General features: G+C 43.1%; 1 protein-coding gene across 8 annotated transcripts in view; it reads right to left on the reverse strand.

The window, feature by feature from the left end:
• ENOX1 (ecto-NOX disulfide-thiol exchanger 1) overlaps nucleotides 1-22,359 on the reverse strand; it is a 524,830-nt gene that overhangs the window by 158,666 nt on the left and 343,805 nt on the right. For all 8 annotated transcript variants that reach the window (XM_019650344.1, XM_019650343.1, XM_019650337.1 and 5 more), the window contains one exon: nucleotides 22,192-22,329. In XM_019650344.1, the coding sequence (XP_019505889.1) occupies nucleotides 22,192-22,329 (138 nt within the window). The remainder of the gene's footprint in view (nucleotides 1-22,191; nucleotides 22,330-22,359) is intronic.

A 22,359-nucleotide genomic window follows, 5' to 3' on the forward strand; every position in this document is an offset into this window, starting at 1 on the left:
TCTCAGGAGACCACAGGAAGCACACTGGGGATTATAGATGGGCTGAGCAAAATTTGGCAAGAACTGCGGTTCCAGACTGCAAAGGTTTTGGAAACTGTAGATGATTTGGTAGGTGCAATTCTCACTCAGCTCAATCTAAGAGAGAAAAAGTTTGCCAAAAAACATAAAAAACTTGCAGGGCTTTAGATGTCACTGTGGATCTGAATTTACTCCACAGAAATTTTTCTCCCCACTTGTTAAATTTCCAGACTTCTCCTCGGAGCTATGAGCAGAATAAGAAAAACACAGATGGCTCAACCTCACTGTAATAATGATTCCAGGCAAGCAAAGCTTAAGCTGTTTGTATTTCAGATTAAAACAGAACTGAGGAGAGAAACACCATTATCCCGGTGCTAAAATGAATATTAAGACAAAGCTCATTGTAGATATCGCTAGTATTGCAATATGATTATTTTAGGTTTGTAATCCATGGGACATGCAGCCATACATTCTTCTATTGCTTCCCCTAGAATTAGTATTTTAAGAACATTGGACATGCTTGCTAAATATGGTCTCTTTATTTACTCAAAGGTAACACACCCTATTCACAAAGGCTTCCCTTGTAGTCTCCTGCTGCTGCTCTTTAATAGGGCTGCAATTACAGAGAGGGCTCTTGGCAGAACAAGGAATGATACCACTGCCATCGGCAGGAGTTCTCCTGGCCCTCAGAGAGTCTTTGTGGAAAGAAACACAAAGCCAGCTTGCTGTTAGCAGAATTCAGGGACTCTGTTTGGCAGTAGCTTTGCCCCTTCTGGACACCATCCTGCACATAAATGACACTCAGCTCTGAGCATCTTCCTTCTCTCCTTCCAGCAGGTATTTTCACACCTTTATGAGTGAAAGGTCCCAGAATGAGAAGACCTCCATTCAAGGGAGGCAGCATGGTGAGACGCTTGAGACTGTTGGTGGGGAGCCAGACGGCGGGGGGTGGGTGTCCACGTCCTGGCCCAGCCGCTCACAAGCAGTGACTCAGAACAGATGCCTTGGCCTCTCTGGGGCGTGATGTGCTGGTTTGTAAAACGGAGGTAATACTAGCACGTATTTCATTAGATGCACATTAGGTGAGCTAATAACAATAAGATGCTTAGGAAAAGGTCTGGCACATCTTCTGTGAGTGTAAGCAATTGTTATTATTATTAACAGAGCTCTGCTGACACAACGGCACTTGTGGAGAATGGATGACAGCAGCACCTCTAAGCTGCCCCTTAATCACAAGCACAGTAGGAATGAGATACAGAAGTCCTTCCCCTAATGACGCAGCAAAATCCCTGGGAAAGAGAACCAGTCTGTCAAAAGCTAATTATACTGATCCGGCTGGTTACTGAGTACCTTCCGAATGCACTGCAGTTACAAAGGGCATCACATACGCCATGGTAGTATTTCCCACAACAACCCTACAAAGCAGATGAGAGGAATCCCATGTCCTGGACGAGGAAACGGGGCGTCCAGAGACCTGAAATAACTTGCCTCCATGCACGCGGCTGAGAGCTTTCTGCACAGAGCCGCCGGGCTCATGAGCCTCTGGTTTTCCCACTACGCCTCGCGGCTTTCCAACCCACCGAGTAGTGGTGTGTTCTGAGCAGAGCCATTCAGGAGCATAACAAATCTGTCAAGAGGACGAGTTTCTATCAGCGCACAGGCTTTGGAAATCGTTAAAAGTCTTAAGTCCTGCTGGGTGAAACACGGTTTCCTTCTCCCCTGAACGCAGAGATAACAGTCAGGATTGCTGCATCATCTCTATGTCGGGGGAACATACGTGACATGATCATTTTTATTCCTGGTTTTTCCTTGATTCCTACCTGGTACCATAATTCAAATGAGGCTGTTCAGTGCTCATTGCCTCAGGGAAGGCTATTACTCCGAAAGCGCAGAGAAAGAGAAATGTATCGGAAAGTGGCATTGTGACAGCACGGAGGGTGGACGGTCGGGTGGCATTGCTGCGATCCAGATTAAGTGTTCCCTGCTTCCTGGCTAGAAGGGAGCGGTTCTCTGACTGATGCTTAAATGAGTGCATTTTTATGTACATTTGAAATATTTCATGAATAAAAATTAAAGAGTAATTATAAGCAGGGGAAAATTTGATCTCATGCCATCAGCAAGCTCACAACTATCAGAATATTCTCAAGGTTAATTTAGAAAGCTTATAAACGACCTTCTCTATTAAGTAACAATTCTATAAAAACATAGTAACCTAAATTAAATTCAAACTCCAACTGCTACAAATATTTATAAGCTATAAAGAGGCAAAATACCTAATATACAAAGAACTGTAGTAAGTCAAAAAGAAAACAAAGAGACTGTTTCGACTGAAAACAAACAGGGAATTCATGAGAGAAGAAATAGATATAGTTAATTAAGATGTGAAAAGGTTCAAATTCAGAGGAAAAGAGATCAGATGTGTGGTTAGCAGAGGTGGGGAGCAGGGAGGCGGATTGGAAAGGTGGTCAGAGGCACAAACTTCCAGGTAGAAGGTAAGTAAGTCCTAGGGATGCAACACACAGCACGGCGACCGTGGTTATCAGTGCTGTGTAACTAATATGAAAGTTGTTACGAGAGTAGATCCTAAGAGTTCTCCTCACAAGGAAACGTTTTTCTTTTTTTTAATATCTATATGAGATGACGAATGTTAACTAAACCTATTATAGTAATCATTTTACGATATCTGTAAGTCAAATCATTATATTGTACACCTTAAACATACACAGTGGTATATGTCAATTATATCTCAATAAAACTGAGAGAAAAAGACTTGAAAAGGTTCAAGTAGAAGCAAGATACTTTTCACCTATCTCATTAGCAAATATTTAAAATAGAATAATCTCAGTCTTATCGAGGATTTCAGGACTGGACTGATAATATGAGTGGCTAAGTCGATTATTGTGCATCCACAGAATACTTACTGACATGAGAAAATGGTGCCCTGTTCCCTAAAGGTAAGAAAAAGTGATAAATACCTATATATTGAAAATGACATCACATTATGTTTTTAGAATGAAACACATTTGTTTATACATTTGCAGAAAAAAGGACCAGAAGCAAATACATCTATGTAAGTAGCAGCTTCCATTACAATAATTTCCAAGCTCTAACATGACAACAATTTTCTTCTTCTTCTAATCTTTATTCAAAATTTTTATAATAAAATGCTACTAAAAATTTCCTCTGTAAATTCCAAGTTCGTTTTATTCTCTGAACTCCATCTTCATTGGGAAATGGGGGGAAAGGGACTCACATTCCAACCCCGTCCATGTCATTTCCTTGTCATGACATGCTGAGGATGCAGAAAATTTCTTGGTAATAATGTTGTTGTTTTCACAAGAGAATTATTTAAGATTGGATGGGCAGGCCTGTTGAGAAATTTAACTTTAAATAATTTTTAGAACGAGTAGTCCAGCTCAGCAAGGGCAAGCTCCTCTATGAGAAAGAAACGCAGGGAACCCAGATTGTATTACCATGCTAACATATCATTATTTTTCCCAAGCAAATGATGTGCTTCATGGCTGCTTTCCATTCAGCAAATCTGTAACCAGGGGAAAGCCCGACTGAAACTAATGTTCACCAAAGAACCATTAACCACCCATTGTTGACTTGGATGTAAAATTTTTTGCTTTTTTTTTGGGGGGGGCGGGGGAAGCAATTAAGAAATCAGAAATAAACGTAACTTTAGACATTAAATAGTACAAGAACATAGCATCTTGGTGACATTCCCTTTTGGAAAATTAACTTGAAAATTTTACTTATTTTAATAAGTGGAAATTCTCCTTAGCTGTTCTTTCAAAATGTTTAGAACTGATTTTAACATATTTTAATTGATTCTTGGCAGTAGCGTTTGATCACAAGCTGTCAAATTCCTACCAGGAATTAGAGTTCAAATATCAAAACTTGACCCAGTAACATTAACTGTATGAAAAGTTTGTGAAATACTACCTTTAAAACAAAATGGAATGTTAAAAAAGAAACCCTAATGAATTTAGACTTGGGAGAAGAAAATCACAGGAAAGTTTTAGACTCCCCTAAAGCCAATGCTTCTTTGATATATTTTCCCCTCAGCAAATATTAATAAGTGCTGTCTATGTGTCAGGCATTGTTTTAAGAACTGGAGAGGCAGCTTTGAATAAAGACTTGCTCCCTACTCTTCAGAAGCTTACCTCCTAGTGGGGATTGCTGGGACATAGACAAACAATAAAGAAAGAAGTTACTTTCAGATGGTGATGTGTCCGGAATAGCGGTGTGGCCCTGCCAGGGGTAGAGGAGGGAGGAAGTCATTCCGGTCAACAGTCAATGCAGGTCTCTCTGGAAACAAGCCCTTTGATTTGAGCTCCTAATACCAAGGCGCCAGGCTAAGAGAAGTGTGGCGATACGGGAGAGAGGATTCTAGGCAGAGGGAAGGACTGTCACAAAGGCCCAAGGCCAAGCACAAGCTTAGCGTGTTCCAAAACGAAAAGGAGGCCAGTGTGGACGGAGTCTACTGGTCAGGGGCACGGTGAACAGATACAACCTGGACGGCAGGGCGCAGATCCTGGTTTGGAACCATGCTCCCCAGAGCCCACTCATCCTCACGATCTAACTGGGGAGTCACTATCGTTTATGCCTGGTGACTTTCTGCTTGAGTGATCATTCACAAGTGTTCCAAAGCTAACAGAAAGATTTGAAATCCTCTGTCAGTGCTTTTAACCCTACATTAATTATAGAGGGCATAGAGACTCACACACGCATACTTATGCATATACACACACATGTGGCTACACATGCATGTAAATATCTATACTCTATGTACATGCATACATGTGCATAAACATGTACACACACATCTATTCAGACACACATGTGCACACATACAGGTGCTTCTGAGCATTTGAGAAGGATTCATACTGGAGAATCAGCACCTTAAAAATCATGGTGAAGGCGGTAACATTGCACACTCGTGGTTTGTAAGTATGTTAAGCCAGGGAGGCAGTTAGCCACAGGTGGGCGTAAGCTTTTCCCCAGCTGGAGAAGCTCAGTGCATCAGTGAAACCAGAAATCACTGAGGAAAGACGCCCGGATAACATGAACGGGCATATTCTGAAAATAGCAGAGTTGGAAAAGGCTAACATTAGAGGCAGGGTTGATAATAACAGTGAAAGCTGTCAGCATTGAGTCGACCGGTGTCACTTAAGAGACATGATCTAAATAGAGAAGCCATGCAACCCGCGGTGTGAGAGTGCTTAAGATGTTTTGTCAGAGCAGAAACTAATCTTTCTCAGTGGAATTAGCCAGAAGACCAAACCAGAAAAGGCCATTAGGCTTGGAAGCTACCTAGAAGGCAAATCGGAATGATATGGCAACCATGCTGTGTGAAAGCAAAATGTCCTCCTAAGTTTGGTTTGTCTGTTCCGGGTTCTAGGAGTGACGGGTGGGGAGAGAGGGCAGCGTTTCCTGCTCCGCTGCCACTTGGAGTGAAACGTGTTTGACAGAGGATTCGGTTCAACATGACCGAAAACATTAATTATGCACCTACGTGTGGCTCGCACTGCCCAAGGAAGTGTCTTTGCTCCCAAACAGCAAAACCTACTAAAGAGAAAAGAAAGGCATGACGTTAATTAACAGCACCTGGCAGGTGCAGTGTATCCATCTTACAAAATCCAATCAGCAGAGAAAATAATGGAAACAAATTGACTCTAGCCCAGGGTCAGACCATATGGTGAGAGCAATAATTGCCTTGGTGTGGGGAGTGAAGGGCCTCACGGAGGAGGCCAGAGTGACCAGAGAAGACTATTCAAAGGAAGGGGGACTTGAGGTGTCTTCAAGGGAGCTGGCAGCACTGGGATAGGTGGAGCTGGTGGGAGCAGGGTGTTTCTGAATCATTAACAGCTTAGCGAGAGCAGTTCAATCTGCCCCTACTGTGAGTCTGAAAATATTGCCTAATTATTAACTAGCAGGTCAGAGAACAGAAAACAAACCTCTGGGGTCACTGCCAGGTTTCCATCTGGCTGTGGGACGACAAGGAGACCTTTAAATTACGGCTCCTAGGCAATTAAAGGCACGGCTTTTGCTTAGTAAATCAGCAAAAATAATTTCAGTACCACCCAGAGTTAGCAAGGCTGCCAAAAAGAAAACATTCAGGCATGTCTGATGAGAGTATAAATTGCGAAACCCTTTCAAAAGTAATTCTGCGATGTCTCAAGAGTAACTAAAATGACCATGTCATCTGTTCACCTGGAAATTGATCTTAAAGAAATATTCCAAATGGGAAATAAAATGTCAGCGATAGTAACTGCAGAGTTATTGCTACTATTTGAAATGGGGAGCAGCTCAAAGAATACCAACAGAGCCGTCAAACTAATGAAAATAGGTGTGTGAGGTCATTTCTCACCATGGAGTTAACAGGTTAAAGTGACTTTAAATATCCACTATTGGTGTGAGTGTAAAACGGGTTCAGCTCCCATACAGAGCAATTTGGCAATGTCAGAATTTAAAACCTACACTCCTCTGATTCAGGTCTAGAAACTTAGAGAAGGAAAATGATCAGAGAGCTAAAATACTTAGTGTATTTTACTGATCCTAAGACATCTCTTAATTTCCTTTTTTATATTGCATAATACACAATCTATCTGACCCTTGAAAGAAAGGATGGTGCAATAGATATTGTTGATAGCCCCATTTTCTAATGAGGAACCGAAAGGTCACAGAGGTTAAGGGAGTTACCCACACTTGCCCTAAATTCATATGCCTAAGAAGCAAAGTCAAATATTTTATTAGTGTTCCATGATGCAAGTGGTGGGAATGTCACAAGGCTGCTACGGTCATCTTGTTTATGTGAAAAACACCTCTTGGTTTAGGTACAGAAGTCCATTCCTGGAGGCAAACCAACGGGGTCTGGGGAAATAACAGCTGTTCTTTCCTGTAGAATAACGGATATCGCTGCTACCACTGCATTTGGAGGAAGGGAGGGAGAGAAATGATTTGGTGGCCACCTAACTAGCCTGTGTGAAAGAACCAACAAAAATAATGTCTACGCAAATACAAGACGCAGTGTATTCGAATGCTTGCGTTCGTGGTGAGCATGGTGAGTGATCCATGCTTTACAAGCATCACATATACTTGGAGGGCAGGTTCAAACAGGGAGGTGAGGCATTGTTATCCCACAGCAGGACAAGTCATAATTCTTATCGTTTCTAAAAGCCATGTGGACTTCAATAGGTTTCACAATAATCGACTGATTAACTGATGTAAATATTTGGAATGAGTTACAGCCGGGAGAAATCAAGGCACCTAAATGAGCTTCCAACGTGCAAAATTACTCTGCAGAAAGAGGGATTGCTCAAAAGGGAGAAGTGGCCTGGCACCAGGTGACTGTACCCAGTAATGACTTCAGTGGACACATAGTATAACTGTTCTATTGTTTATCAAGGGAACCGTCTGCACAAATTCATCAGTAATACCGCAGTGTTGGCAAGTACAAGACTGTATCAGTCAATAAGGTATTTCATTTTGCGTTTTAAAGCCCTTCCTCTCAGTGGCTCATTGTCTGACCCCAAAACGAGGATCCACTATTTTCTGCACCTCAGTTTCACTATCTGTGATATGGAATGAAAAGCTTTGCCCAAACCAGAAGCTTTGGCAATCCTTCTCAAGAACTGCACTTTTTATATCAGCAGCTTTAGCCAATCAATCACTTCTTCCTATTTATGGGCATTCCCAACAGTTTATCATCACGCCCTACTTTGTCTTAATTTTCCCTTGATGCCACATGTCCCTCAAGGTACCTCTCAATTTACCTGCCCCCTTTCTAGACGAACATCTTCAAAGAGTTGACTATACAAGATGTTTCTACTTTTCATTTATCATTATTATTTCTTTCCTCCCTCCCTTCCTTTCTTCCTCTTTTTTGTTTCTTGAAGGAAGTTGGTCCAAATTTAAATATGAAACAAAAATGAAACATAGTGACTCCATTGATATCATAAAAGTACTATTACTAATTAATAATAAGTTATTCTCTTTGTATGGCCCTTTAGGGCTTTTTCAAGGGCCTCCCTTTCACCATCTCACTTAATCCTTAGGATATCCTTCAATCTTTAACGCACAAACCTCTACACCACCACCAAAATGGCTCTCGTTAAGGTCAGCGATGAACTCCCTCATTGCAGCCTTTTTCCCTGACCCCCCCAGGAGAAGCAATTCTGCTGACTGCTATGTGGCTGAGATGCAGGCTTGGGTCCCATAACGTTGCACATTTCTGTTCGCCTTCTAATTTTTTGGCTGTTCCTGCTCCTCAGCCCCCTTTCCTGCTTATCCTCTCCTTCCTCAACTTTAAATGCGGGAAATTTTCAAAGCCTACTCCCACCCCTTCCCCTTCCTCTTCCTCTGCCCTCATCATGCCGTTTCCCTCATGGCTGGCGCCAACTGTGTTCTACCTGCTGATAGACAGATGTCTCCATCTGCGTATATCTGCCCACGTCTGTCACTCCAGGCCCGTGTACCCACCTGCCTTCTCCATACCAGCGCTTCAATTTCTCACGAGCGCTCACACCTGAGATGTACACATCTGAATGCGTGATTCTCCCATGTATCTGTTCCTCCTGCGTTTCTCATTTCATGAAATGCCACCACCACTTACTGAGCTGCTTAAGATAGAAACTTGGGGTCCATCTCAATTCCCCTTTCTTTCATCTAATCACAAAGTCCTAAGGTCTCTGCCTCAAAAATGTATCACACATCAGCCCTCCTCTCTCCAGCCTCATTGTCATCCCCCTAGTCATAACAGCACTCATTGCGTCTCTGGCCCTGCATGGCCTCTTAGCCAACTCCCTTGCTTTTATCCCCATGCACCCCACAAATCCATTCTCATTTAACATTCAAGTTCAATCACGGGACCCCTCTGTTGAGTGAACGAATGAATGAATGAATGAACGAACAAGCATCAAACTTCAATTAATATTACCATTAAATCTAGACTCTTTCCCAGGACAGAAGGCTTCGAACCAGCTCTTCAAACTCTTCTCCTAACAGTCTCCACCCACCCACTAAACTGGCCGTCTAGTCCTTCTTCAAGCAAGCGAAGGCCCTTCTGCCTTCAGTGGCCTCTCACACGCTCTCCCGCCCTTTCCAGCGCTGGCTCCTTCTCATCTGTCAGGAACTCAGCTTGAGTTGTGTCTCCACAGAGAAGCTTTTCCTGATTATGTGACGACCCATGGCAGATCCACCCCCATCTGGTCTTCATGCTCTATCATTGCAGCACCCTGTTATTTCTTCATAGGAATTAGTATTACTCGTATTGCTAGATTTATTAATTTGTTTACTATCTGTCTCCACCATCAGAGTATTAGCTCCATGAGGGCAGAAAAAACTTTAGTTCCACACAGTGAAAGGTGGTGAACAAATATGGGTGGAGGGACAGAAACAAGGACAGAAGGAAGGAAGAGAGGGAGGGAGGGAGGGAGGGAGAGAGGAAAGAAGGAAAAATAGATGGATATTGTCAAACTATGACATTAGAAATTGTACGCATCCCTGAAAGTGGGGGAGGGTATAATATTAATTCAAAAATTCATTTGTTTTTCTTGAAAATAAAACTCTAGTTTCAATGTTTTCTGTACATTTGGCTTTATTCTTACATATACATAAAAAAATTCATAATATGTTTTTCCTTATAAGCTACTAATTTCTTTACGAATGTGTCTTTTCTTTCAAAGTGTGAAATGAATGACTCTCCTGAGCAGTATTTTAAAGAAATCCCTTCTCTGTGCTTTTTTCTTTGTCCTAAGACAAAAGCGCCAGCGCCAGTCTGCTGGAGTGGGACGGATCCCGTCTTGACCATTATAAGTTGGTACCAAGGAGCCCGAGGCAAAACCAGGCACAGCTCTGCAGGTATTTCTGATACTTTGCATTAGTCATCATAAATAATTCATATAAAAAGGTGGACCACAAATAATAAGAAAAAAATATGAAGCATTGTATGTTTTTGAAATGCTGCTGGAAGGAAATTCATTTTCAGCCAAAACACAACAGCACTTCACCCCCTTATATGCAGTTGGCTGGAAAGACACATAACTGGCAACAGAAGCTCACGAGCTGCCTGCTGTGGACACTCAGGCCTACAGCCTGATAAAATCATAAGCCTTTAAGGAAGGTACTTTTTAATTTCTTCTTTTCAAGTAGGAGGAAAAGGAGGCATATGATTTGCACCGTTTTAATAATGGGTGAAAGGGGCAAGAAATCGAAGGGGAAAGATTGTTTTCACACACATTTGCTGAGTACTAATCGTGACAAGTATGGTGCGGGAAGGCGTGGGGGTGCAAAGATGAATAAAACATCTTTCTTTCCCTTAAACGCAGAAAATACAGACTAGATGGAAAGAAGGAAGGAAGGAAGGAAGGAAGGAAGGAAGGAAGGAAGGAAGGAAGGAAGGGCAGATAAATGGACAGATGGACAGATCGACAGACAGATCCAGCATAAGGAAAAGATAAATGACTGAGCACAGTCTCCAGGAAAAACAAAGTGATAAAAATGAAAAATGGAACAAGGAAGAGGTAAGGAGATTCTGATTGTAAATGTGAAGAAATGAACATGCTGCACTAATTTTATCTGTATCTCAGTTGCCTGGTGAAATATCAATAGGCTTTTCCATTTTTTACAGAATTTAAAAAAAACTTATTCTTCAATTATACTTGACATACAATATATTAGTTTCAGGTGTACAACATAGTGATTAGATATTTATATACCTTACAAAGTGATCACCCCGATAAGTCTAGTACTCACCTGGCACCATACGTAATTACTACAATATCATTGACTATATTTCCATACGTAATTACTACAATATCATTGACTATATTTCCTACGCTGCAATTTACATCCCCTACACAAAATTCTTATAGTGAATGAATAAAAATGGTAGTTTGTTGATTAAATCTTGTGCATCCGCAGCCAAGGTTAGGGTTTACTTGTTCCTTTATAACCAGTCAGTTTCACCCCATGAGAAACACACTCCCAAAAGCCCTCCCAAAGCTGGCGGCTCTTCTCACGCGTGGAAAGGATTAGGCGCCAGTGCCTGGGGTACTTCCTTCAAACCTATCAAAAATGGAGAACGGTCAAGACGCATTGCTCTGTAGAACTTAACTAGACTGTCTCCAGACCTTAATGTCCTCATCTATAGAATGAAAGGGCTGGACTAGATCGCTGGTCACAGAAAGCTCTCTGTGCATGTATACTGGTGCTGGCTGCTTGGCGTGTTGGGCTGAGATACAAGGACGCATCCTACTTCGGCAGGACACAGGAAGGGCCGTGATAGGCTCGCAATGTCTGCCACGAGCACGGGAATAGTCTAAGACACATGTGCCACTGGGGGACACACAGATCGCAAAGTTCTAAATGAAATAGTGTATCTGAAATCTCTCTGAAGAATTAAACACTAAACACTAATATGAGCTATGACTATCTAAAGTCCTTTCTAATTCACAAATCTTATGATTTCTACTGAGTTGGTGCTATCATCTTCCCATACAATGGCCGCCACATTCCAATAAATGCTTAACCATCCATACTTCTGTTATGTGTTTTTTTGTACCAAGTCTTGTTTTCTGGTTCTCATTAAAACAATTAATGGCCTTATTTACTTTTCCTTCCTAAATGTGGAGCCCAACAGGAGACAGTTTAAAACAGAATGCCTTGTTTACTCGTCCGAAGGAGCCCAGCACACACAAGCTGCAAAGGGCTGGCACCGATGTGGCGCGGGCTCGTATCCTTGGTTTGAGCACAGGCTCCGGACAACAGCAAGGGCTTTGCCAAGGAAGGTAGGTAAGAAAATGTACATTTCTGGTTCCCTTCTCATCCTACTTTTACAAAGTTCCTAATTTTCTTGAAGGGACTCTGAATTGGTTAATCAGATGTAGCCATGAGGAAAAGCCGTTACAAATAAAAACAAACATGGCGACTTATTTAGGATTGTGGATGGTCTGTACCCTGTTACTTTGCGCTGAAGGGAAAAACTAAGATACAGAACACCCTCCTCACATGCTGCCTAAAGTGGAGTGAACGGAGACCCTCCATTTCTCACATCTACACTACTGCTCCCTTTATATTTTCCCTCGGCTGCTGGTTCCTCAGCAGGTACCATCGCCATGTCGAAGGCTCTGAAACGGGCAGGAATATGTCCTTCCCTGTCTTGCAGCATGTTTCTTCAAAGCCCAGAAAGCCGCAAGTTCCTTACGATAACTCCTTCATCGTTCACATGGCTACATGTGGCTACCTCTGCAGGTGGCCTCTGGATCCATTAAAGAACAAAAACACAAACAAACAGAAAACACCATCACCACCGAAAAGTACCTTCATTACAGAGACACTCGGCCTGGGCTTCCTGTGAGAAGTTCCTATCTTGCTTTATTTCCTCAGGACGTTCACTGGGTGTGGTCACTCGAGCCTTGTGGTAATGTCTTACGTTCTTGATTTCTAGGATTTTCTGACATCATAGGATCTCAGTGCTTGCAGAGAACCTGGACACTCTCCTTTGACAGGTAGGCATAGTAAGGCCCTCGAAATGTGTGTGACTGGCCAATGGTCACTCAGCTACCATGTGACAGAGCAGAGGAGGAGGAGCACTAAGTCTCCAGGGCTCTGGCACGCTGCTTCCTCACGTGACACTGACTGGCTCTCTGTATACCTTCCGGCCCGTCATTCTCCTCTGCTCGGTCAGGGCCTGCTGCGTCCTGGGCTCTGTCCTCGCTTTTCTCCCACCGAGCTCTGGCCTGCCGTGTCCTGGCCAGGTCCCAGCAACATGACATAGAAAGCCAGACAAGGATGAAATCATCGTCTTCCTCTATTATTTTGCTAAATTGCTTTTTTTCCTACCCGTGACTAGGCAGTGCTTTCTCACAGCTGGGGATGAACAAATTCAAAAAGATGTTCTCAAATGCATGGTTTCCAAGACAGAGGCCACTCAGTTTTGAAAATACAAAGTGAGCGTTTTTGATTGATTGCACAGCTCATAAAAATGTCTCTGGTTAGAAGCTCGTCAGCAATGATTCACTCTGTGCGAGGGTCCCCTGTGGAGACTTTAGTCACCTCACACTAGGACGTTGAGGCCTATTTTTCCTGCTGAGATGGAATAAATGGTTAGGGAACATTAACTGATGGAGGTCACCAGGGTCCCATCCAGAGAAGAGAGGAATATTTCTTTAAAGATGCCCTCGTGGTCGGAAAGATTTAGTGAACTTGAAGACTATAGTATTTCTCCTTTCCCTCAAGGATAACGTGTCCCTTTGCCCCACAGGCATAAACTTTCAGAAGGAAAGCTTCAAGGTCAAAATGTGTCTTCTAGGATAGCAAGCAAATGTCCCAGATGAGGAAGAAAATGCAGTTTACTGGAGTTCAAGGATGAGTGTCTGATGCCCAAGACATCTTTTTAAAAGATAAAAAACCTGATTCAATGAGATTATACAAAGCGCTTAAGCATAGTAGATACTTAACATATGATTTTTAAATTTCCACTAGCAGCTGCCTTTTAGGTTCTTTTGGGCTCAGCTACCTTTATAGAATTTTTCAGTTGTAGAACTGCCTTGCAGTTCAGACCTCAGAAATGTAGCATGCGGCAAGCCTCACTACCATCCCCAAGCCAAATGGGGTATTTTGCCTGTTTCTTTCCCCACCAGCCTAGCCCCTGAAATGCTTCAAGGAGCTGTGTTCTCAAACTTTTAGTTGTAGTTTCCAGGACGTTGTGTTTCAGAGGGTCTGAAATAGGTCCTAGAATTTACAGTCCAGGGCAAGTTGACACAAGTGACTTGTGGAAAATACTTTGAGTGATGCTGTCATGAAGCTACAACCGGTGGCCGTGCCCTGGCTGCAGTGGACACCTCCGCTGACTTGGCTTCTAAAGAATGGTTGTCACTGTTCCCGGGACAGGAGAAAAGTCAAGACAAGGGGACCGTTTCTCACAGTGGCCAAGTCTTCATTCCCTTAAAACAGGGAGCCGGCCACGTTCCTCTGCTCTGCTTCCATACTCCCCCTGAACTGCCCTCCAATGAGGGCAAAGGAAAGTGAAAGGCTGGGGTCCTACAACATGTCCCACACTCTACCACACTCTACACTACTGATGCTGGAAGCTGCGACAACTCTCTGATGTTGAGATGATTCTCTCTCTCTTTATAGGCAAATGAACTCAGAGAAGTTAAATTTATATTAGTCATTCCATGGAAGAGAAAAATGACTACATTTCAAATGACTGTATTATGTTATGCAAGCATCTGAAAAGGACTTTCATTTTATAACACCTCTAGCCAACAAGGATACAGGCTGTTGTCACTTACGGAGAGTTATTTGAGGAACCTTGATTTGTTTTAAGTGATGTGAATTACCTTATATAGTACACAGTACAGGCAGAAGCAAATATTTTTTTGGAAACAATTTTCTCCAAATTCTCCTGTCTCTAGAAATAATGTAGACACACACGTCATAAACACAGCACTAGAATAAAAGCTCCAGAGGGACATGCGTATCCCCCGCACCTATGGCAATGCTTGGCACATAGTAGGTGCACAATATTCCAATCCCATAGGGGTATATCTAGGCCATCTACCTCCATAATCTTTCTGGACTTCCAGCAGCCCTCTCAACGGATACCCAAATTCCTCTCTTGCCACTGCAGTCCCTACAAAACAACTCAGTTAATGCTTTTATTTTTAAACATGAGTCAGAAGTTATTTCTCTGCTTAAAATCCTTCAATAGCTTGTACTTCAAATAAAATCTGTCCCCTCACTTTGGCAAGATCTGGCCAACCTGCCAACCCCACCTCAACCATGACCTTTGCCCACATTCGCCAATCTTTCACTTCCATCACTTCAGTCCTTGGCACAGGGCATTTTCCGCTTTGAGAATTCTCTATCTTCCCAGATTCCCTTGTTCTTCCTGCTCTTCCCTCCTGCTACCTGGATAACCGTAATTTAACCTGCAGGTATTAGCCAAAACCGTGCCTCTTTAGAAGAGCCCTTTTCTAAACCCCCTCTAATACCTCCAAGCTAGGCGAGGCTCCCCCATCCCTCTCTCGTAACATCCCAGAATTGTAATTAAATAATCACTTGCACAGTTATTTAGGTAACATCTGCTTCTTTACAAATACGTGTGCTCCATAGGGATGTCACCTGTGTGCTGTGTAAATTGCTGTTTCTCTAGCGCCTTGTAAGATACGCTATGCACCTTGAACCTTCGGTAACACTGTGGTCAGTGGATGAATATACTAATGCACTGTCCTAACGTGCTAACGAGAAGAGGGCAAATAACTGTGGAGAGCCTAACAGAACTGTCAGGAATATAGGGAATCAGGTACGTGAATTATGAAACATTAGTCAAGGGTCTATTTGTTTTCTGACACTTGATAATGAGAAATCTTTCAACAGATGGAAAAGAAAAACAAAAGAGGACTCTGAGCAGCGTCTTACAGAGGGTCCAACGACGACCCCCCAGGCTATCTGCATCCCCTTAGTCATTCCGGTGTCAGACACTGTCACCATTAACATTGGAAGGGACTGAAGAAAGGAAGTTTGCTGGTTTGAGTGTTATTTTCATTTTAAAAACAAGCATCTGGATGGTTCATCAACAGCCAGTCCACCTGAGCATCTCTGTGAGCTGATGACATGGTTTCTGGCGTAGAAGCCTGGATTCCACTCTTTTAAATCTAGGGCCACTCCTCTCATTTCAGACCTCGAAGCCCCAAAATATGCAGGAATCTAGTGGCTCAAAAAAGAGGAAGTAGAGGAAAGACATATTTGGAGATGCAGCTGGCAGTCAGGCTGCCACTTGAGTGAACAGCTAGGGGGCCTATTTCTAATTTCACAGCAAAAGTGTGTCCAGGAAGGAAGGCAGGCAGACCGTCAGTGGTCCGCCACATGCCGAGGCTGCCAAAGCCCCCTCCCCACCCGGCCTTCTTTTGTGAGCGCTACACTCTTAAATCTGCCTGCCTGCCACATGTGTCCTTTCAACAGGCTATTCAAATTCAACACATCCCCAAAGAGATTCACCATGACACCCACCCTTCTTTTCTTCCAGCCTTCCCCACCTCAGAAAATGACCCCACCAGTTACACAATTTCCAAAGCTAGAAACCCAGGAGTCACCATTGGCTCTCCATTCTCCTTCATGTGGACTCAGCCCTTAATTCCTGTAGTTTCTGTAAGTAAATGTCTACATTGCCACGGTCATTATTGCCATTGCTGCCATTATCGTCTCTTATCTGAGTCACTGCTACAGCTCCCCTCCGATCTCAGCCGCCAACCTTTCCACACTCCCATCAGTTCTCTGTAGGACTTACGAAACTGCTCTGTAAAACATGCCTCTCATCAGCCTACCCCTGCTTCACACTCTTCGGGGACATCCTGTGGCACCCTTTATCTGCTAGCAGCAGAGCCACTTAGCGCATTGATTTGTATTTGCTTATTTACACTTCTCCGTGTCTTCCACCAGGCTGTAAAACATGAGGAAGGTCTATGTCTTGGATTCCAGCACAATGTCTGGCTCAATAAATTCCAGTTAAAAGAGTGAGGCTTCAGGAGATGAAAGGATTTAACAAATGCCTCTTCAAACGTGGGCGTATTTAAAAGGACAAAGGTATTCCTGGAAGGATTAAAGAACCCGAGAAGGGAAAGAGAAAGAAATACTCAGGGAAGCAGAGTGGAATTATTATAAAATGGTGGAAGCATCCGTGAATGGGAGAGGGGGAGGAAGAGGGTAGAGAGGTACCGTAACCCATTTTAGCCTCCCCGTGAGTCACAAAGCTAAGCTCTTCTCAAAGTGGCAGGGAACAGAGGTGGTGACAGTAAACTTGGAGCTTCTGAAGAAGAAACAGCAAGGGATGAGCCAAGGAACAATTCAGAGTGTTCACAGATACTTGTAACGGTGAACACATGCTTTTCTTGGCTCCGAGTTAATCCCTGATAAGGCCCATGGTGCTGTCATTACGTAGCCCTTTCATAGCTACTAGGGAGGTGTGATGCGTTTTCAAAACATGTATTAGAAATACAGCAACTGGAATACTAAGACACTTGGGGTAAAGGAATATATGTCAAAGTCCATAATAGCTAAGGAGGAATTGCTGACATTAGGAAAGAAAATTTCAAAAAGATGAGAGGAAAGCAGGTCTCTTCTCACAGCCAGAGTATATCCAGGAAGTGTTACCAGTCCCCATGCGGGCTCGGGCAAGAAACTCCAAACCTGGGGACTCAGCTGTGGCTTTCCATCGCTTCCAGTTGGTGATTCTAACTCTGGAGAAGCAGCCAGGGCATATAGGGAGGGGACTCTGGTCACACAGATGGTGTCAAAGCTCAGGATTTGATACTCTGGATTTTAGCTTCTGAAACCACAGGTGGGGGCTCTTGGAGAGTGAAACGTGTATCACAGACAACTGGGAAGGCTTCAGGCAACACTGGAGCACAAGAGAGTTATTTTGAAATTCGAGATTAGGGAGTGACACTGTTCACCGAAAACACACAAAATTATGAACAAGATCACAGGGAAGAGATCATATGGCAGAGAAAGATGGACAGAAAAGGATCTTCACAGTTGATGAAAAATTTGGTTTCGATGGCTACATTCTAGTGTCTCATGACATGCTAATCGATATATTTTTCAAAGGCTACATTGATTTGGGGGACTCCTACATACCAGATACCACTCTTTGAAAGTACAGTCACACATTAGCACAGTAAAGGCTCTGAGGGAACCCACAGAGAAAGCGACTTCCCTGAGTTAAACCCAGAATTTACTACTGTTGTTAGGCCATGTACATATATATGTATGTGACACTGCCTTGCCTGACAACTGGGGGACACTGATGTCCCAACAGACCAGTTGAGAAAAACCTGGATCTATACCAATGCACAACGTCTGGATGATAAGAACAAATCAACAACACAAGTAAAAAATTCCACAGAGCCTTCCACCATGTGAGGACACAGCAAGAGCTGGCAGTTTGTAATCCGGAAGAGGCCCCTCACCATAACCTGACCACGCCCGCACCTGGATCTTGGACTTCCGGCCTCCAGACCTGTGAGGAATACATTTCTGTTGTTTATAAGCCACCTGATCTGTGGTGTTTTCTTAGAGCAGCCCAAATGGATCAGGACAGAACCTCTTCCCATCCTACTCCCCAAGCCTTGTGTCTTCAATGGGCCCACATCCATACTGCATTGACATGATTTATGAGGGTTTCAAACGCACCCAGCACCATTCTAGGTGCGGGAATAATAAGCTGAAAGAGTCAGGGACAGTCTGTCCCCTCAGGAGCTCACTGTCTATGGCTGCTCCCACGATTTCCTCATCTCCTGAAACAATGGTCCTCTAGCTTCCTTCTGTTCTTGGTTGGGCCTCATGCACAGAGGCTCATTCCTTGACCAGCTGGCCCTCCTCTGTAGGTCTTGCGTGGATGCCATCCCGATGAATGGATCCGGGTCAGCCTGGCCCTCAGGCCCGTCACCACCCTAGGACCGTGTGGGGTCCTTGGCACTCATGAATCACAGCAGGATGAAAGCATTTCTCCCAAACGCCACAGTAGAAGACCTCTAAGATCCAGGCCTAGCCGTCTCCTTGTGGTTGAGTCACAGGAGCCTCTGTCCATTTTACAAAGTGAGCCTTCCAAGACTTCCAGCACAGGGACCCCAGGCACCCCTTCCCGATACCTCTTCAGCACCCCCATCCTCCTTCTCTGCCTGAGCAGCAGGCCTTCTCCTAACCTTTCTGCCTTTGTCTCAGCGCATCCCTGTCTGTCTTGACATCACCACACACAGTTCACGTGCGCGGCTCCAGCTGGCATTACTTCAGCAGGCACTTAGTGATTTCTTCATCGCTCAGCGCTTTCTTCCTCAGCTGACACATAAGCAAAGATCCTGTACTGTCTGTGCCAGGGAGTGAGATTTCTGAGAAATACAAATATAATCAGAACGCATCATCTCTGATGACGGAGGTAGTACCCAGTTACAAACTTACGGCTTTAGGGGCTTCATTCAGACCAGTATCTGCTCCTTAGTTAAAATGATCCCATAAGCATTTTCCCATTTAAAAGAGTAACATGAAATATTAATTACTTATATTGGAAGTAAACAACCAAAAACTAATAAATTTACAAATTTAATTACCAAAAAAAAAAGAAAAGAAAAATTCCACAGAACTAAAAGGATGGGGAAACAAAATAAATATGAAACAATAACATAGGAGGCAAATACTACCTCATAGATAAACCAACACTCTGGAGTATGGGATTTAGGGAGTAGAACACTATCATGATATATTTTAGATAAAATGAAACGTAATGATATCAAGTAGCAGTTCGTATGGAAGAAGGTAAAAAGGAAGTTCCCAAAAGTGGGAATGGGGTTGTGGTGGGAACAGTGGGTGATGAGGCGGGAGGAAAATGAAAGAGGCATAGTGATTGCACACTCCCAGATACACATGAGAAAGACACGCGGTAAGTGATCTGATTTCTTGGAAAATCTTTCTGCTAAGATCAGAGGGTGCGAAAAACATGCGCCTGGCTTTGCTAATAAACAGAAGAAGGAGTAAGGAATGGGATTCAGTGTCAGTTTAATTTTAACAAATATGGGAAGAGTAGTTGGTCATTTAGAAATGTCAGAAATTTTGGGATAAAGCCACGTGCTCATAAAATCCAGGCTCTCCATAATCCCACCAGAGATGTTTTAGAGAAGACCTCTTGGGGAAGGTTACACGAAATAATCTTTAAATCCATTCTGAGGCATTAAAGGCTGCCTCTAACATTGCACAGCCACACGAAAGGGTTCTAGAGGTGGCCAGCATGATAACTGAGCTGAAGCAGCGTTCTTTGGCTCTCTGACTATGCTGGAAAGAAACAAATACCAGTATTTTATGTAAGTTATTGTATTTAAATCTGACAATAGTCCCATCAAAGCTACATAATCATCATTTTACAGAAAAGGTAAAATGCTTTGACGTGCCAGGAGAGATTAAGCTTTCCAAAGAAAGTTGGTAGTAAGAGTGAGAAGATGGTAACAGCCTAAATGTAAAACTAGAATGGTTAAATGAACTAGGGAAGATTCAGTCAACGGAGCATTTAAAACTTTTTTAATATAAAAACTATAAAATAGAAAAACAATTTAGAATAAGGTGTTAAAAATGCATAGAAAATTTTGTGCTTAATGTGATTATAATATTGGCACAGAAAACAAGACTATAAGACAATATAGAGACATTAATCAAATAAAACAGAACCTGACCATGAGATAGTGTCAACAAGTGGGGTCCATGGGCAGCCCCAAGAACAATGCGAGGTGTAGTTCAATTGGCAGAGTGGGGGAAAACAGGGGATGCCCAGGAAGACCCTAAGGGCTCAAACAACAGCATAAGCAGTTTGGCTAGTACAGGAGATGGAGAACGTAATTCAGGGCAGAAGAGGGTAAACACCTTCTACAATGGGTAGAGCTGTAATTCTTTTCACGGTAAGCTGGTGAGAAAATCATAGGTTGGTCATGGGTAAAATGTCAGAAGACCCAAAATAGTGAGCAAAAATTATTATTGAGGTGTGGCTTTCTCCGGAAGTCACACAACCTTTTCTGAGAGAAGTGGCAGTTGGAGACGAGAGTAAAGCCATTTCTCCTGCATGGATATTTCAATTAGGCAGCCGGGGGAGTGTGGGTAGAAAAATATCAATCTTTACTCTCAGGTTATTAGAGGGACGTCTCTGTCTAGATGAGCTTTAGGGAAAAGGGGTCGGGATAAACACACGTTCAAACCACAGAGAGTCCACTCATGGACAGACACATACATCCCATAGCAGACTAACCTTCACTTGTATGAAATTTATAACATTCTGGAGGATTTTATAGGTATCGTAAGTATAATGTTTTATAACTCAATCTTGGACTTTCCTTTTTCTGTCTCCCATTTCCCACCTCATGTCCTCTCTCGTGCTCTTTTATTTTATATTAAAAAAAAATAAAAAACCTGTGTGTGTGTGTATATATTATATATATGTATATATACACATAATATATGATACATGTGTGTGTATATACATATGTATATGTATATATGTACATACAGGCACACAAATTATATATACTTTACTACAGCTAGTTTAGACTTTCGTATCCATGATTGGCCGTAAATAAAAAAGGAAGAAAGCGAATGCTTGCTCAACTCAGCACAAAGCACGCAGGCCCCTGGGTGTGGGGCTTAGCACAGGAAGTGACTGTCGCCTCTCCACTGAACATTCCGGAAGGGCAGAGGCCATGCCTGTTTTGTTTACTGCTGGAGTCTCTGCCCCAGGACAGTGTTGAATGAATGACTGAATAAATGAGTGAGTGAGTGAATATTGCAAATCCAATTATCTTTCCAGACAGCGCAAGCCCCACCTCCCTAACATCTTCCCTCAGAGCGCCAGTAATCGATCCTTCTGGAAATTACTACATTATTACCCTGAACCACTACTTAACACCTGATTGTACAGGTCACCTTTATTGCTGGTTTTTTTGCTGCTGTGTTTTTCCGTTCAGGGAGACATGCTCCTCAAAGATACTTATCGATGTAAGTAGTATTTTATTTCGCAAAGCTCTTGTCACAGGGCACATGGAAAATCTCAGTAAACATGCATGAAATTAAATGACGACCTCCTAGTTTGGGACATTTCTAAACATTTTCCCTACTGAAGTCACTGTATTATGATTCCAAAGTATGTGGAAAGGAAAGGTGGAATTAAGCGTCAATTGAGCTGGATGTCTAGCTCTGCCACTTCGATGCTGGAAAAGTCACCTAATTCTGCGTCAGTGCTTTGAAAATGGGAATATTACCAAGAGCAGCAACAGGAGTAACCACTTATGTCAATGGAAGACTGTGGAACTAAATGGCATAATGTATGTGAAAGAGTTTTGCAAACTGGAAAGCAAATATTAGCCCTCTGGTTACCAATTTAAAATATGAAACTGACATTGCACTGCTACAGATGACAGATAGCCCACATGGCTTGTTTTCTGAGAACAGCTATTGGGCAGAGGCATGAGGTGATTCAGAAAAGACTCTCAGGCACAAATGTGCCAAACATGCCCCAGCCATAAATCACAGGCCGTGTTCGACACTTGCATGTGGAGACGTTACTGGGCACCTGTCACCCACATCCTTTGACAGTGCTGCAAGCATCTTCAGACCCACGAGCATGCTTACCAGACACAAGCTGCTGTCCAGGCAACCCCACGGGAACCATGCCCAAATTATTCATGGCGGTGGCCCAGGCTGTGGGATCTGTCACGGACATGTTGAGCTGGGTTGTGTCCATCGCTATACTCCCCAAACCATCTGCGGCTGCGGGAAAAACAAACAACAAAAGTCAGG

The sequence above is a fragment of the Hipposideros armiger genome, unplaced genomic scaffold (assembly GCF_001890085.2).
Source record: "Hipposideros armiger isolate ML-2016 unplaced genomic scaffold, ASM189008v1 scaffold_139, whole genome shotgun sequence".
Classification (NCBI taxonomy): domain Eukaryota; kingdom Metazoa; phylum Chordata; class Mammalia; order Chiroptera; family Hipposideridae; genus Hipposideros; species Hipposideros armiger.